This window comes from Amblyraja radiata, chromosome 9 (genome assembly GCF_010909765.2).
Source record: "Amblyraja radiata isolate CabotCenter1 chromosome 9, sAmbRad1.1.pri, whole genome shotgun sequence".
In the NCBI taxonomy this organism is placed as follows: Eukaryota; Metazoa; Chordata; class Chondrichthyes; order Rajiformes; family Rajidae; genus Amblyraja; species Amblyraja radiata.
This window is the reverse complement of record NC_045964.1, coordinates 59,273,288-59,286,789: the sequence shown is the minus strand read 5'-3', so window position 1 is coordinate 59,286,789 and position 13,502 is coordinate 59,273,288. Positions and strand designations below refer to the sequence as shown.

Genomic DNA, 13,502 nt, shown 5'->3' with positions numbered 1-13,502 from the left:
CGACTAGGAAAAGGGGAGATGCAGCGAGACCTGGGTGTCATGGTACACCAGTCATTGAAAGTGGGCATGCAGGTGCAGCAGGCAGTGAAGAAAGCGAATGGTATGTTAGCTTTCATAGCAAAAGGATTTGAGTATAGGAGCAGGGAGGTTTACTGCAGTTGTACAGGGTCTTGGTGAGACCACACCTGGAGTATTGCGTACAGTTTTGGTCTCCAAATCTGAGGAAGGACATTATTGCCATAGAGGGAGTGCAGAGAAGGTTCACCAGACTGATTCCTGGGATGTCAGGACTGTCTTATGAAGAAAGACTGGATAGACTTGGTTTATACTCTCTAGAATTTAGGAGATTGAGAGGGGATCTTATAGAAACTTACAAAATTCTTAAGTGGTTGGACAGGCTAGATGCAGGAAGATTGCTACCGATGTTGGGGAAGTCCAGGACAAGGGGTCACAGCTTAAGGATAAGGGGGAAATCCTTTAAAACCGAGATGAGAAGAACTTTATTCACACAGAGAGTGGTGAATCTCTGGAACTCTCTGCCACAGAGGGTAGTCGAGGCCAGTTCATTGGCTATATTTAAGAGGGAGTTAGATGTGGCCCTTGTGGCTAAGGGGATCAGAGGGTATGGAGAGAAGGCAGGTACGGGATACTGAGTTGGATGATCAGCCATGATCATATTGAATGGCGGTGCAGGCTCGAAGGGCCGAATGGCCTACTCCTGCACCTAATTTCTATGTTTCTATGTTTCTATGAAAGTGGCAACAAACATAATTAGGAGACCAAAGAGGAATTAAATTAAATTATCAAAGAAAGTAAAAAACACTGAAGTATTCCACTGGTACCCATGCTTCAAAGATGAAATGGGCCTGCTGAATGATGAGTACAGGAACAAAAATACCAATGCCATGAGAATCATATAGAGCGCAGAGCTGTGCAGTACAGGAACAGGCCCTTCTGCCCACAATGTCTGTGCTGAATATGATGCCAAGCCAGACTAATCCCATCTACCTGCACGTGATCCATATCCCACCAAGTCAAAACATACCAAAGCCACACAGGTTTGTAGGTTCATTGGCTTGGTATCATTGTAAAATTGGCCGTAGTGTGTACAGGATAATGTTAGTGTGCAAGGATCGCTGGTCGACATGGACTCGGTGGGTCGATGGACCGAAGGATCTGTATCTCTAAAACTAAAAAACGTGCCTCCTTCTCACCTATCCATGTTTTCCAGGAATGTGCTGCCTGACCCGCTGAGTTACTCCAGCACTTTGTGTCTTTTTTTTTTTTAAATAACAGGTCAACATTTCTCAATCTCGTCAGCAAAGTAGCATTGTAATGTTGCAACAAAAATTCTCTGCATTACATTGAAATCTGAAGAAACCCACAGCATCTTATAGATTGGCCATAGCGTTTGTTTTACCCGCTGTTGAGTCACCATGCAGATCACTTGTCCGAAGAGGAGATATTCCAGCACTTCTGCTCATTCGCTGGCTTCGGAGTTCGTCGATAGATTGCTCTAAATTATCTCGCAGCTACAAAAAGGAAAAAATTATGATAGTTTGTATTATGTTGCTACTTCAAAATACAATTATAGCTTATGTTTAAGAAGGAACTGCAGATGCTGGCAAATCGAAGGTAGACAAAAATGCTGGAGAAACCCAGCGGGTGAGGCAGCATCAATGGAGCGAAGGAAATAGGCAATGTTTCGGGTCAAAACTCTTCTTCAGACTTATTATTCAGAATTACAGCTTAGTTTAGTTTGGAGATGCAGCACGGAAACAGGCCCATCGGTACACCGAGTCCACGCCGACCAGCGACCCCCACACACTAACGCTATGCTACACACACGAGGGACAATTTACAATTATGCCAAGCCAATTAACCTACAAACTGGTACGTCTTTAGAATGTGGGAGAAAACTGGAGATCCCGGAGAAAACCCCGCAGGTCACGGAGAGAACGTACAAACTGCGTACAGGCAGCACCTGTAGTCAGGATCGAACCTGGGTCCCTGGTGCGGTAAGGCCGCAACTCTACCGCTGCGCCACCAAGCTCCCATAAAACTAAAATTGCCCCTTACTGATGTCAAGCTGATACAGAGTAAATCACATGGGGGGGGGGGGGTGGGGGGAAGGAGATGGACAAAGATTGTCGGTTAGCCCATTTTCTTGCATAGAACAGCAGCTCATCAGTTCAACAGAACCCTTTCTAATTGTCTTGGAATTAGCAGCATAGAAGCTCATGTCGCTGATCATACCCATGTTGCTCAATGATAAAGCTATCCAACTCAAACATCCAATAATACATCCATTTTTTTAAAATATTTGAAAAAGGGACATAAACCATTACCAGATATAGGTAGATTTACAGAGGCAAAGAAGCTGCACTACTGGTGTGAATAAACAACTGATTGAACTCTGCTGGTGGTTTAGTGGATAAGAATCAGTACCCTTATGATCAATCCACAGATTTGATCTTCACTTTGGTCTCATGATAACCAAACTCTGTTAAGGGCAAAAACAAACACACAAAAAGTGTTGGAGTAATTCAGCAGGCCAGGCAGCATCTCTGGAGGACATAGATAGGTGATTTTTCGGGTCGGGACCCTTCTTCAGATTCATAGAAGAGTCCCAACTAGAAACATCACCTCTCCATGTCCTCCAGAGATGCTGCCTGACCTACTGAGTTACTCTAGCACTTTTGTGTTATTTTTCATAAACCAGCAATCCTAGATCTTTATATCTCTGTTGCAGGACAGATGGAATCAGGATTTCAACTGCACTGTTATATCTTAAGGGGCCTTATTAAAAAGTTAAAAGAGGTCTTGGCCAGAACAATAGCATACTTCTCTGCTGTATTCCCTTGTCCAGAATATTCTTTGATATCACACTTGGAGTAAAGCATCTGTTTTTTCGTTTTTTTTGTTATGTTGAAGTGTGTTTTTTATGTTTTTTTTAATGTTTTAATGTGGGGGAAGAGGGTACGGTAAGGGGGATACAGTCCTTCAGTCGCTTCCTGGAGAGGACGCGACTATTATTCGAGTCGCGTCCTCGCCCCCCCCCCCCCCCCAGCGGCCTACCTACTGGATTGGCGCGGCCTTTCCTGCCTGGACCGACCAGAGCTCCAGCAGCGGCGGGATAGCGCTGATACATCGCGGGGCTGGCGATGCCTTACCGGGGAGCCTGGAGTGCTGAGCCTGCGGCACCGACATCCTGGAGCTGTGGTTCGCGGAGCTCCCAACGCGGGCGGCGCTGACAAAACATCGTGGGGTCCTGCGACTCTGCCCGGCTCGGCCTGCGGACTCGGGAGCTGCGGACTCCGGTGGGAGGCAGCTGATCGGGAGATCCGGGCCGCTGAGGAGGATTTTCACCGTCGGGGTTCGGCGTCGGCGTTCCATCAGCCCGGCGAGAGGGCTTGAACATCGGGCCGCCCGGGGTGGCAACTGCGGGTGCTCGGAAGGCCCCGACCACGGGTGAACATCTGGGAAGATCGGAGGGGAGGCTGGCTGGACTATGGTGCCTTCCTTACCTTGGTGCCATTGTGTTATGTTGTGTCGTGGACTTTCTGTGTTTGTGCTTTTTTTTTAATTCTATTTTATTTTTAATATGTTTTATTATTTATTATTTATTTATTTTTATGATGCTGACTGTAAAGGGAAATTCATTTTGTTGTCTCTAATTGAGACAATAAATTTGAATACAATACAATACAATACAATCTGACATAAAAAGAAAATCTGATAATCTGATACATTGGGCTTCAGAAGGTCATGCTTTTTAGGTACTCGATAACGCAGAAATTCTCAACAGAAATTTCAGCTTCAGCCTTGTTTTTTTAGACCTGCCGAATGCGTGACCATCTCCAAGAATCAAGAGTGCTTATTTATCATATGAACCAGAACGAGTTCACTAACTTCAAGTAACCCTTGCTTGCCTCTCTCTCTCTGTCGCTCCTCCACCCTGATTCTCCGACTTGTTTCATTGTCCCCCTGATAAATATTACTGTTTGTATGCCTCATTGTCACTTTCCCTTCATCCAGCAATGAACCATTGTACATTTACTTGATCATCGTCTGCTTTGATCTGTTCTTTTCACACCTTACATGTTCTTGAAACCCTTCCATATCTCGTTTCCCTCTCCCTTGACTCTCAGTCTGAAGAAGGGTATCAACCCAAAACATCACCCAATCCTCCTCTCCAGAGATGCTGCCTCCATTTACTCCAGCATTTTGTGTCTATCTTCCACAAAATTCTTACCTGCTGTAACTTTAGAGGCACATTAGAAGCAATAATAAACATTGTCATCAGTTATCCCAGAGCAACTAAAGCATGATAGTGCAAAACCAGAGTATGTAGAGCAACCATAGTGGTGCTAATTCAGTAGTGGTTCAGTGGAGTTAAGGCGTTCAGAAAGGATTGTGGTTAGGGCCCGACGGTCGAGAAACGACATTTCAGAAAGTATAGCAAAAAGAAAACAATTATTGGTAGAGTGCAGTTTTATTAATGCAAAATTAAAACTATAGTGGCCTCCTCTCTATCAGAAAAAGAGTAGACTGTTCAATTGCTCTTTGCACTGGATAGCACCGACCTGAAGTCATGCAAGATTTTTAAAAAAAACCTCAGGTGGAGTTACTCTGGTACCTACCTGTGCCACAGCCTCCATTTGTTCATTGGTGTAGCCTCTATACCGTCCCAGCAACCGATCAACGTTCTTTAGGTCCCGATTGGTATCCTGAAATTAATTCAAGCATTAAAAGAACGAAACTCAACGCTGGCCTCTAAACTTTTTAAAGAATCAACTGAAATCAGCCCCCTCCCCCACAAATTTAGTAACACTCACAGGAAAAATACAAACTTATCACTAATCTCACTACACTCATGCTTCTCCAATCAATACGTCACTCTTCAAACTTATGCTATGGCCGGCATCATGCCCACGATAACATCAAACATCCATTCGTCATCAGAAGCCAAATCTCCAAAATAACTATAACACACAACATTGAAGAGTACAGCACAGGAACAGGCCCTTCGGCCCACAATGTTTGTGCCGAACATGAGCCCAAGCTGAACTGATCGCATCTGCCTGCACACGATCCATTACACTCTAATCCCAGCATTTCCATGTCCGTATCCAAAAGCCTTTTGAACGTCACTATCGTATATGCTTCCACCTCTAACGCTGGCAATGCGTTCCAGCCCCCCCCCACCAACTTCCGTGTATAAAAACATGCCCCGCACAACTCCATTAACCTTCCCCCTCTCACTTTACAGCCAAGCCCTCGAGTGTTGAACATTTCCATCCTGGGAAAAAGTGTCTGCCTTAGTGCCCCAGAGACCCGGGTTCGATCTTAACTGCGAGTCCTCCATACGTTCTCCCTATGACCGGTGGGTTTTGTCCGGGTGCTCCGGTTTCCTCCCACATTCAAAAGATGTGCAGGTTTGCAGGTTAATTGGTTTCGGTAAGTTGTAAAATTATCTTAAGTGTGTCAGGTAATGGTCGTGTACGGGGTGATCGCTGGTCAGCACGGATTCAGTGGGCCAAAGGGCCTGTTTCCGCTTTGTATCTCTACAGTCTGCCCTATATTTGCCTCTCTTAATTTTCTATACATATCATGCTAATCCATCCGCCCTTTAATTGCTAAATTCAACAAGAATGTATTTCATCTTTATATATTTGGAAGATGTCAAAGGCTTGGCTGGATCTCTCATTTCCCTTTCCCCTGACTCTCAGTCTGAAGAAGGGTCTCGACCCGAAACATCACCCATTCCTTCTCTCCGGAGATGCTGCCTCACCCGCTGAGTTACTCCAGCTTTTTGAGTCTATCTCTGCTGACACCACACCACACACTGAAGTTCACAATCAGCATGCCAGTACTATAGCTTCCCAGGACCACTTTTGTCAAGTGACTTTAGAAACATCGAAAAATAGGTCCAGGAGTTGGCCATTCGGCCCTTCGAGCCAGCACCGCCATTCAATATGATCATGGCTGATTATCTAAAATCAGTACCTCGTTCCTGCTTTTTTCCCCATATCCCTCGATTCCTTTCGCCCCAAGAGCTAAATCTAACTCCGTCTTGATAACATCCAGTGAATTGCCCTCTACTTCAGCTGGTATACTTGTCGCATGAAGAAACGCAAGACGTCAATACCTCCAAAGTGCTTGTTAATGTGTCAATCTTTTCAGAGACAGAAGCAGCATTGTGCATTCTGCTCCTTCCCCTCGATGTTGTTTTCAATGGTCCTCGTCTTCTGGAGAAATTATGAAGCTGTGTGTCTGAGTCACTCGACGAGTCTGCCATAGGTACAGTGCAGCCTCCTAAAACAAAACACAATTGTAAAAGTGAGTAAAGCAAGATGTGAACTGAATGTCACCTGGCTGAATGCAATGCAAGAAGCAAAAGATAACATTTGAAATTTCCCATTATTTGATTGAAAGATACAGCATGGAAACAGGCCCTTTGGCCCACCGAGTCCATGCTGACCATCGATCAACTGTTCACACCAGTTTAATGTTACCCCACTTTATCATCCACTCCCTACACACTGGGGGCACTTTACAGATGTCACGCATATCTTTGGGATGTGGCTGGAAACTGGAGAACCTGGAGGAAACCCACGCCGTCACAGGGAGAACATGCAAACTCCACCCAGACAGCACCCGAGGTTAGGATTGAACCCAGGTCGCTGGCGCTGTGAGGCAGCAGCTCTATCAGCTGCACCAATGTGCTACCCTTAATAATGTGTGTAGCCTATTATGTAGCTTTGGGGCGATTTGATTTCTCAAAGCACAGACATAGAGCATACAACAGTACAGCACAGAAACAGGCCCTTTGGCCCACAAATTCCACATCAAACAAGATGCCAATTTAAGTAATCCCCTCTGCCTGCACATAATCTATATCCCTCAGTACTCTGCGTATTCATATGCCGCTCAAAATGCCTCTTAAATATCACTATCGTATCTGCCTCCACCCTTAACAGCAAGTTCCAAGCACCCATCATTCGATGAGCTTCAATCGCCGACTGCGGAAGTTTCGATCGCCCCGACCACGGCACAAAAGGAGGAAAGAAGTTACAAGTTATTTGCCTTCCATCACAGTGGGGAATGTGAGGTTGCTGAAAAAACAAGATGGACGTGCTGCCTGCACTGGTGAGGACTCGGAGGGAGTGCCGTGAGTGCAGTGATGTGCGGGGACATGGTTCCATGAGGACATCCCGGAGTCTAGTGCGAGTGTGGACAGCTTTCTGACTGTTCGGGCGGACAGGGACTGCAGAGAGAATGACAGCGGTCGGTACAACTCTGGTCACATCACGGTGAAGGAGCGAGTGTGTGTGTGGCCCGAACATTGAACTGATGGCTGTGGGTCTCCCACTTGGGCTACCTAAGCTGCGAATTTAGAAGTGTTTGCCCTGGACTCAAACTCGCAGCATGGTCGACACGAGGTCCTAGGAGGTCGTATGAGGTGGCTGGAACTCTCCTTCATGCTCGAGGGAGGTTCCCGCCTACTTGCGGCCTCAGCTAGGTCGCGGAAATTTTTTCAGGTTATTGAAAGTTTTTCCGCGAGTAAAATTTGGTAGGCATGTGTCTTTTTCACTCGTAGTGCAGTGGAGTGGGGTTGCTATTTACTTACAGGCACTCGAGGGCCGCCATAGGCAATCTCCTTCGCTGACCGGCCATTTTGATTGGCTCATTGGAGTTTCACGACCTAGGAAGACCTACCGGTAGGTAAAATGCCTGCTAACTATTAAACTTCTTAAAAGTGTCTCCACTCATTCTCCCCCTCTTCTCCCCCCCCCCCACTCTCTCTTACCGTACAGTGTGGCAGCCATTTACCTTCCTCTTCATCGCGCAGACAGCGCTCCTCCTCTTTCCCTGGCTCTGTGTGTTTGTGTGTGTGTGTGTGTGTGTGTGTGTGTGTGTGTGTGTGTGTGTGTGTGTGTGTGTGTGTGTGTGTGCGCATGCGTGTAGGTAGATGCAGCTCAGGGTTTGGTCGATGCAGCTCGCGGTTTCAACGCGACCGGTCGATCCAGCTCGAAGCTTTCCTGGAGAGCGCCCTCGAGCTTGAAGGTCAAAGGCACTCTTCTGGACTCGCAGATTAGGTCGCCCAAGTGGGACAGGCCCTTTATGCTGTGTCCTGGGGATTCTCACACATCACTGTGGTGGCTGTTTAAGTCTATGTTTATTTTTTTTTATGTGGTTATGTATCTTGTTGCTTTTTTGTATGACTGTTGGCAAATCAAATTCCTTGTGCGTTTACATACTTAGCTAATAAATTAATTCCAATCTCTACAATTCTCCATGCAAAAGACCTACACATCTCCTTTAAACTTTGCCCCTTTCACCGTAAAGCTGTCCCCTCTAGTCTATGACATTTCCACACAGCATTGAAAAGGCTGCCAAGGCAAAGTGCATTCTATGATTGAATAGCGGAGTAGACTTGATGAGCCATATGGCATAATTCTGCTCCCGTCACTTATGACCTTATGACAATGTGCTCATTCTGTCTGCAGTAACTCCTCAGACAGTGCCCAAATGTTAGTACGGGTGTCAGGGGGTATGAGGAGAAGGCAAGAGAATGGGGTTGGGCGGAGGGGGAAAGAGATAGTCACCCATGATTGAATGGCAGAGTAGACTTGATGGGCTGTATGGCCTAATTCTGCTCCTACAACTTATGGAACATAACATACTCAACGCTGCAGGCCATACCCCAAGATTACCAGCCAAAAAACAGAGGACTGCCTATACTGAACACAAGCGCATGAGAGACTTGAACTGATTCCTTTCATTAATCATGCATGGCTTCTATTATTACCACAGAAAACCACAAACAAATTACAACATCACAAAGCAAAAACAACCACCCCATAATGGCAACTGTCTTTCAAAAAATCATATTTGAAAAGCAAAAAATACAGATACCGTATATTTCAAATAACAGAGGATCTTGTAAAAAATCTCATTCATAAGGGATGAAGTATGAGAAGCTAACATGGCTGTAGGTGCACAAGTCGTTAAGACCCTATGGTTTTAAAGCAGGTGGCTACAAACGGTGTGGACAAATTGTTTGAAATGTTTCAAAACTCGCTAAATTCCAGGAGGTAAGCAATAGATTAAAAATCAATGTGACTTCCTCTTTCAAAAAGACAGGAAGACAGAAGTCAGGGAACGATAAGACAGTTAGTCTAATATCTATTGTTGGCAACTTGTTAGAATTTTTTTAACACATTACAGGGAGAGTTGATGCCGGGGAACCAATTGAAAACACAAAGTGCTGGAGTAACTTAGGTCAGGCAGCATTTCCGGAGAACATGGAAAGGTGACGTTTCAGGTCAGGACCCTTCTTCCGACAGTCAGACAGACCGAGGTTGTAGAGCAGGAGAACAGCAGGAATCACAGAGGGGAGCAGTGAGAGAGGGTGCTGCAGAACTCTCGTCGGAGCAAGGAGGAGAATCTCTTCAAAGTAGGCATACCTTGAAGAAATTTCACAGTGGAGCAGTGAAATGTAGAACCAAGGAACTGCTGATGCAGGTTTACAAAAGAAGATGCTATTTTACAAAATGCTAGAGCCAGTCAGCGGGTCTGGGGAACATGGATGGGTGAGATTTCAGGTTGGGAATGTTCTTCAAATGGTTCCGACCTGAAACTTCACCTATTGATGTATTGGCATAGTCACAGAATTATAGTCAAGAGAGTCAAGTGTGTTTAGTTGTTATATGAACCGGGACCAGAACAAATAAATTCTTACCTGCTGCACCTTTACTGGCACTGTGAACGCAACAACTAAATACACAAAAAAAATTATCAGTTATTCTAGGTAAATGTAGATATAGCTTTAAGGTTAGTGGGACAAAGTTTAAAGGGTATGGGCAGGGCAAGTGTTCTTTTTACACGCAGAGGATGGTGGGTGCCATGAACGTGCTAACAGGGGTGGTGAAGGCAGATACAATAGTGCCATGCAAGGGACTCTGGATAGGCAAGTAGATGTGCAAGGAGTGAAGGGATATGGATTATTTGTAGGCACCTAAGAGCTGCTCTTGGCATTATGTGTGGCACAGACATCCTATATTGTCCTGCTCTAGATTAAACCAGACCATAGAGGAAGCCAAAACATGCAGTTGGCAGTGAAGAGTCCCTTTAGTTCATTGCTGAATAGTGGTTTGGTTGTACAATGTGGATCAGGAGCTCATAAGACATAGGGGCAGAATTAGGCCATTCAGCCCATCGCGTCTACTCCACCATTCAATCATGGCTGATCTATCTTTCCCTCTCAACCTCATTCTCCTGCCTTCTACCTGACACCCTTATTAATCAACAATCTGTCAATCTCCGCTTTAAAAATACCAAATGACGGCCTCCACAGCCACCTGTGTCAATTAATTTCACAGATTCACCACCCACTGACTAAAGAAATTCCTCCTCATCTCCTTTCAAAAGACATGTTCTTTTATTCTGAGGCTACACCTTCTGGTCCTAGACTCTCCCACTAGTGGAAACATCCTCTCCACATCCACTCTATCCAGGCCTTTCACTATCTGGTAAGTTTCAATGAGGTCCACCCTCATGCTTCTAAATTCCAGCGAGTACAAGCCCAATGCAATATCATCTTCATATCATTCTTGTAAACCTCCTCTGGACTCTTTCCAACACCAGCACAACCCTCCTCAGATATGGGGCCCAAAACTGCTCACAATATTCCAAAGAGTCTGATAGTCGGTGGGAAGAAGCTGTTCTTAAACATGGATGTAAGGGTTCTCAAGTTCCTGTCCCTTTTTCCTCCCGAATGGTATTAGCAAAATGAAAGCATTGCCAATTGTGGAGAGGTCATCGCCTGTGACAGAGCAGGCAGTGTCTTCCACTCTCTGCAGATCCCTTCGTTCTTGAGCCTTTGAATTACCAAAACAGGCCCTGACGCAAACAGCATGCTCTCCACCGTACATCGTAACATCCACTGCATTTGGCTAACGCCCCAATGGGGGGGTCATTAGAGGAAAGGAAAAATATTGGAGGAACAGCAACTCATATTTCACTTGGGCAGTAGTATGAATATTAACTTCTCTAACTTCAAGTGTGGAATGGAATGGAATACTTTATTGTCACATGTGACAAGGCACATTGAAATTCTTTGCTTGTGAAATAGCGGCCACCTACGGCACTGACAAAGTTACAAAGTACGCCGGCTTCTCCTTGTTCTCCCCCCCACCCCTCCTCGCCCCAAAGCAATCCCCCGGGTCCCCATTGTTCTCCCCCAGCAGTTCCCCCATGTTCTCATCGACCGCTGCAAAGTAACCCTTGCTTTCCCACTCTCTTTCCATCCCTCCCCTTCCTAGTTCTCAGACCAGTCTGACTGTCCCCCCCGATTACATTTTATCTGTGTTTGCTTCGTTGTCACCTACTCCTAGCTAACAATTATCTATTCTACATTTTCCTTGATCTATTCTACATTCTCCTCGAACTTCTTCTTTTGATGAGTCTGAAGAAGGGTTTCGGCCCGAAACGTCGCCTATTTCCTTCGCTCCATAGATGCTGCTGCACCCGCTGAGTTTCCCCAGCAACTTTGTGTACCTTCTTCTTTTGATGTCTCGTTTTCACACCTTACCCTTCCTTATCTCTGTCTCCCTCTCCCCTGACGCTCAGTCTGAGGAATAATTTCGACCAGAAACGTCACCCATTCCTTCTCTCCAGAGAAGCTGCCTGTCCCGCTGAGTTAATCCAGCATTTTGCGTCTATCGTCCAACCCCAGCCTAGACTCATAAGGTCACAAGTGGTAGGAGCAGAGTTAGGCAATTCGGCCCATAAAGTCTACTCCGCCAAGTGTACTCTTATGTTTCCACTCATACATGGAGTCTCACCAGAGAAGATAGACACAAAAAGCTGGGGTAACTCAGCGGAACAGGTCAGCATCTCTGAAGAGAAGTAATGGGTGACATTTTGGGTCGAGACCCTTCTTCTCACAAGGGTTTCATTTATTCTTTCCTGTGAGTGGAATATATTTTGATTGCCATTAATAACTCGGTTACATCTCATTCAACGGAGCATTACATTTTCAGTGCATGATTTACAGAAAGAAGAGCTTACAAGTGTTGTTGACTCCATCTGATTTCTCTGGAGAATGTTCCATTCGTGCTCTTAGGAAGAAAACATACTCACTGATACCAACTTGTGCATTTCATAAATTCGTAAGTTCTAGGAACAGAGAATTATGCCATTCGGCCCATCAAGTCTACTCCGCCATTCGACCCATCTCTCCCTCCTAACCCCCATTCTCCTGCCTTCTCCCCAGACACCCGTGCTAATCAAAACCAACGTTATTATATTTATAAATGACAGTCTAACGAGTGCATGTAAGGTCCCGGCACCTGTGATCCGCCGTCTAGTCCCATGCCGACTGCAGCCGCCCTGTGCTGCACCTTCAGCGGGCAGCGAGACCCATCCCGCCCCGGCCGCCGCCACCGCCGCCTCCACTCGGTGTCTATGGCAACTTGAAATGGCCGCCTTCGCCCAGCCGCCTCCCCCGGCCCAAGACTCCGCCGCCCGCAGCGCCCCCTGGGAGCTGTAGTCCCTCTCCCGCCCACCGGCAGCGGCGGACGCGCGAATCCGAATACAACTCCCAGCGGCCACCGCGGCCCAACCGCCCTCCTCGCGGAGCTGGCCCGCTCTAATGCCTATCGGGAAATTGCGCCAAGCGTCCCGCCTCTCTGCCAGTGACAGGCTGAGCGCCAGTGAGGAGAACTAGGCGCTAAATCCACCTGCTTACAATACAGGTACCACACACTTCTCTAACATCTACATATGTTACAGATAACAAACACTTCTCTAACATCTACATATGTTTTCAGGTGCCAAACCCTTCTCTAACATCTACATATGTTACAGATAACAAACCCTTCTCTATCATCTACATATGTTACAGGTAACAAACCATTCTCCAACTTATAACAAGAGGAATCGAATATAGGAGCAAAGCGGTCCTTCTGTAGTTGTACAGGGCCCTAGTGAGACCACACCTGGAGTATTGTGTGCAGTTTTGGTCCCCTAATTTGAGGAAGGTCATTCTTGCTATTGAGGGAGTGCAGCGTAGGTTTACAAGGTTAATTCCCGGGATGGCGGGACTGTCATATGCTGAGAGAATGGAGCGGCTGGGTTTGTACACTCTGGAGTTTAGAAGGATGAGAGGGCATCTCATTGATACATATAAGATTGTTAAGGGCTTGGACATGCTAGAGGCAGGAAACATGTTCCCGATGTTGGGGGAGTCCAGAACCAGGGGCCACAGTTTAAGAATAAGGAGTAAGCCATTTAGAACGGAGACGAGGAAACACTTTTTCTCACAGAGAGTGGTGAGTCTGTGGAATTCTCTGCCTTAGGTGGAGGCAGGTTCTCTGGATGCTTTCAAGAGAGAGCTAGATAGGGCTCTTTGAAATAGCGGAGTCAGGGGATATGGGGAGAAGGCAGGAACGGGGTACTGATTGGGGATGATCAGCCATGATCACATTGAATGG

At 46.2% G+C, this 13,502-nt stretch overlaps 1 protein-coding gene across 5 annotated transcripts in view; it reads right to left on the bottom strand.

Annotated features, from left to right (window-relative positions):
- Positions 1-12,471, bottom strand: part of cep128 (centrosomal protein 128) — a 401,773-nt gene extending 389,302 nt beyond the window's left edge. For 4 of the 5 annotated variants that reach the window (XM_033027567.1, XM_033027570.1, XM_033027569.1 and 1 more), the window contains exons 1-4: positions 12,360-12,471; positions 6,152-6,318; positions 4,644-4,730; positions 1,421-1,532 (exon numbers count right to left, since the gene is read on the bottom strand). In XM_033027567.1, the coding sequence (XP_032883458.1) occupies positions 1,421-1,532; positions 4,644-4,730; positions 6,152-6,301 (349 nt within the window). In that variant the 5' untranslated portion in view covers positions 6,302-6,318; positions 12,360-12,471. Of the gene's footprint in view, positions 1-1,420; positions 1,533-4,643; positions 4,731-6,151; positions 6,319-7,633; positions 7,677-12,359 lie in introns of those variants that run through there. The other variant, XM_033027568.1, reaches the window with a different exon arrangement.
- Between the last annotated feature and the right edge of the window lie 1,031 nt (positions 12,472-13,502).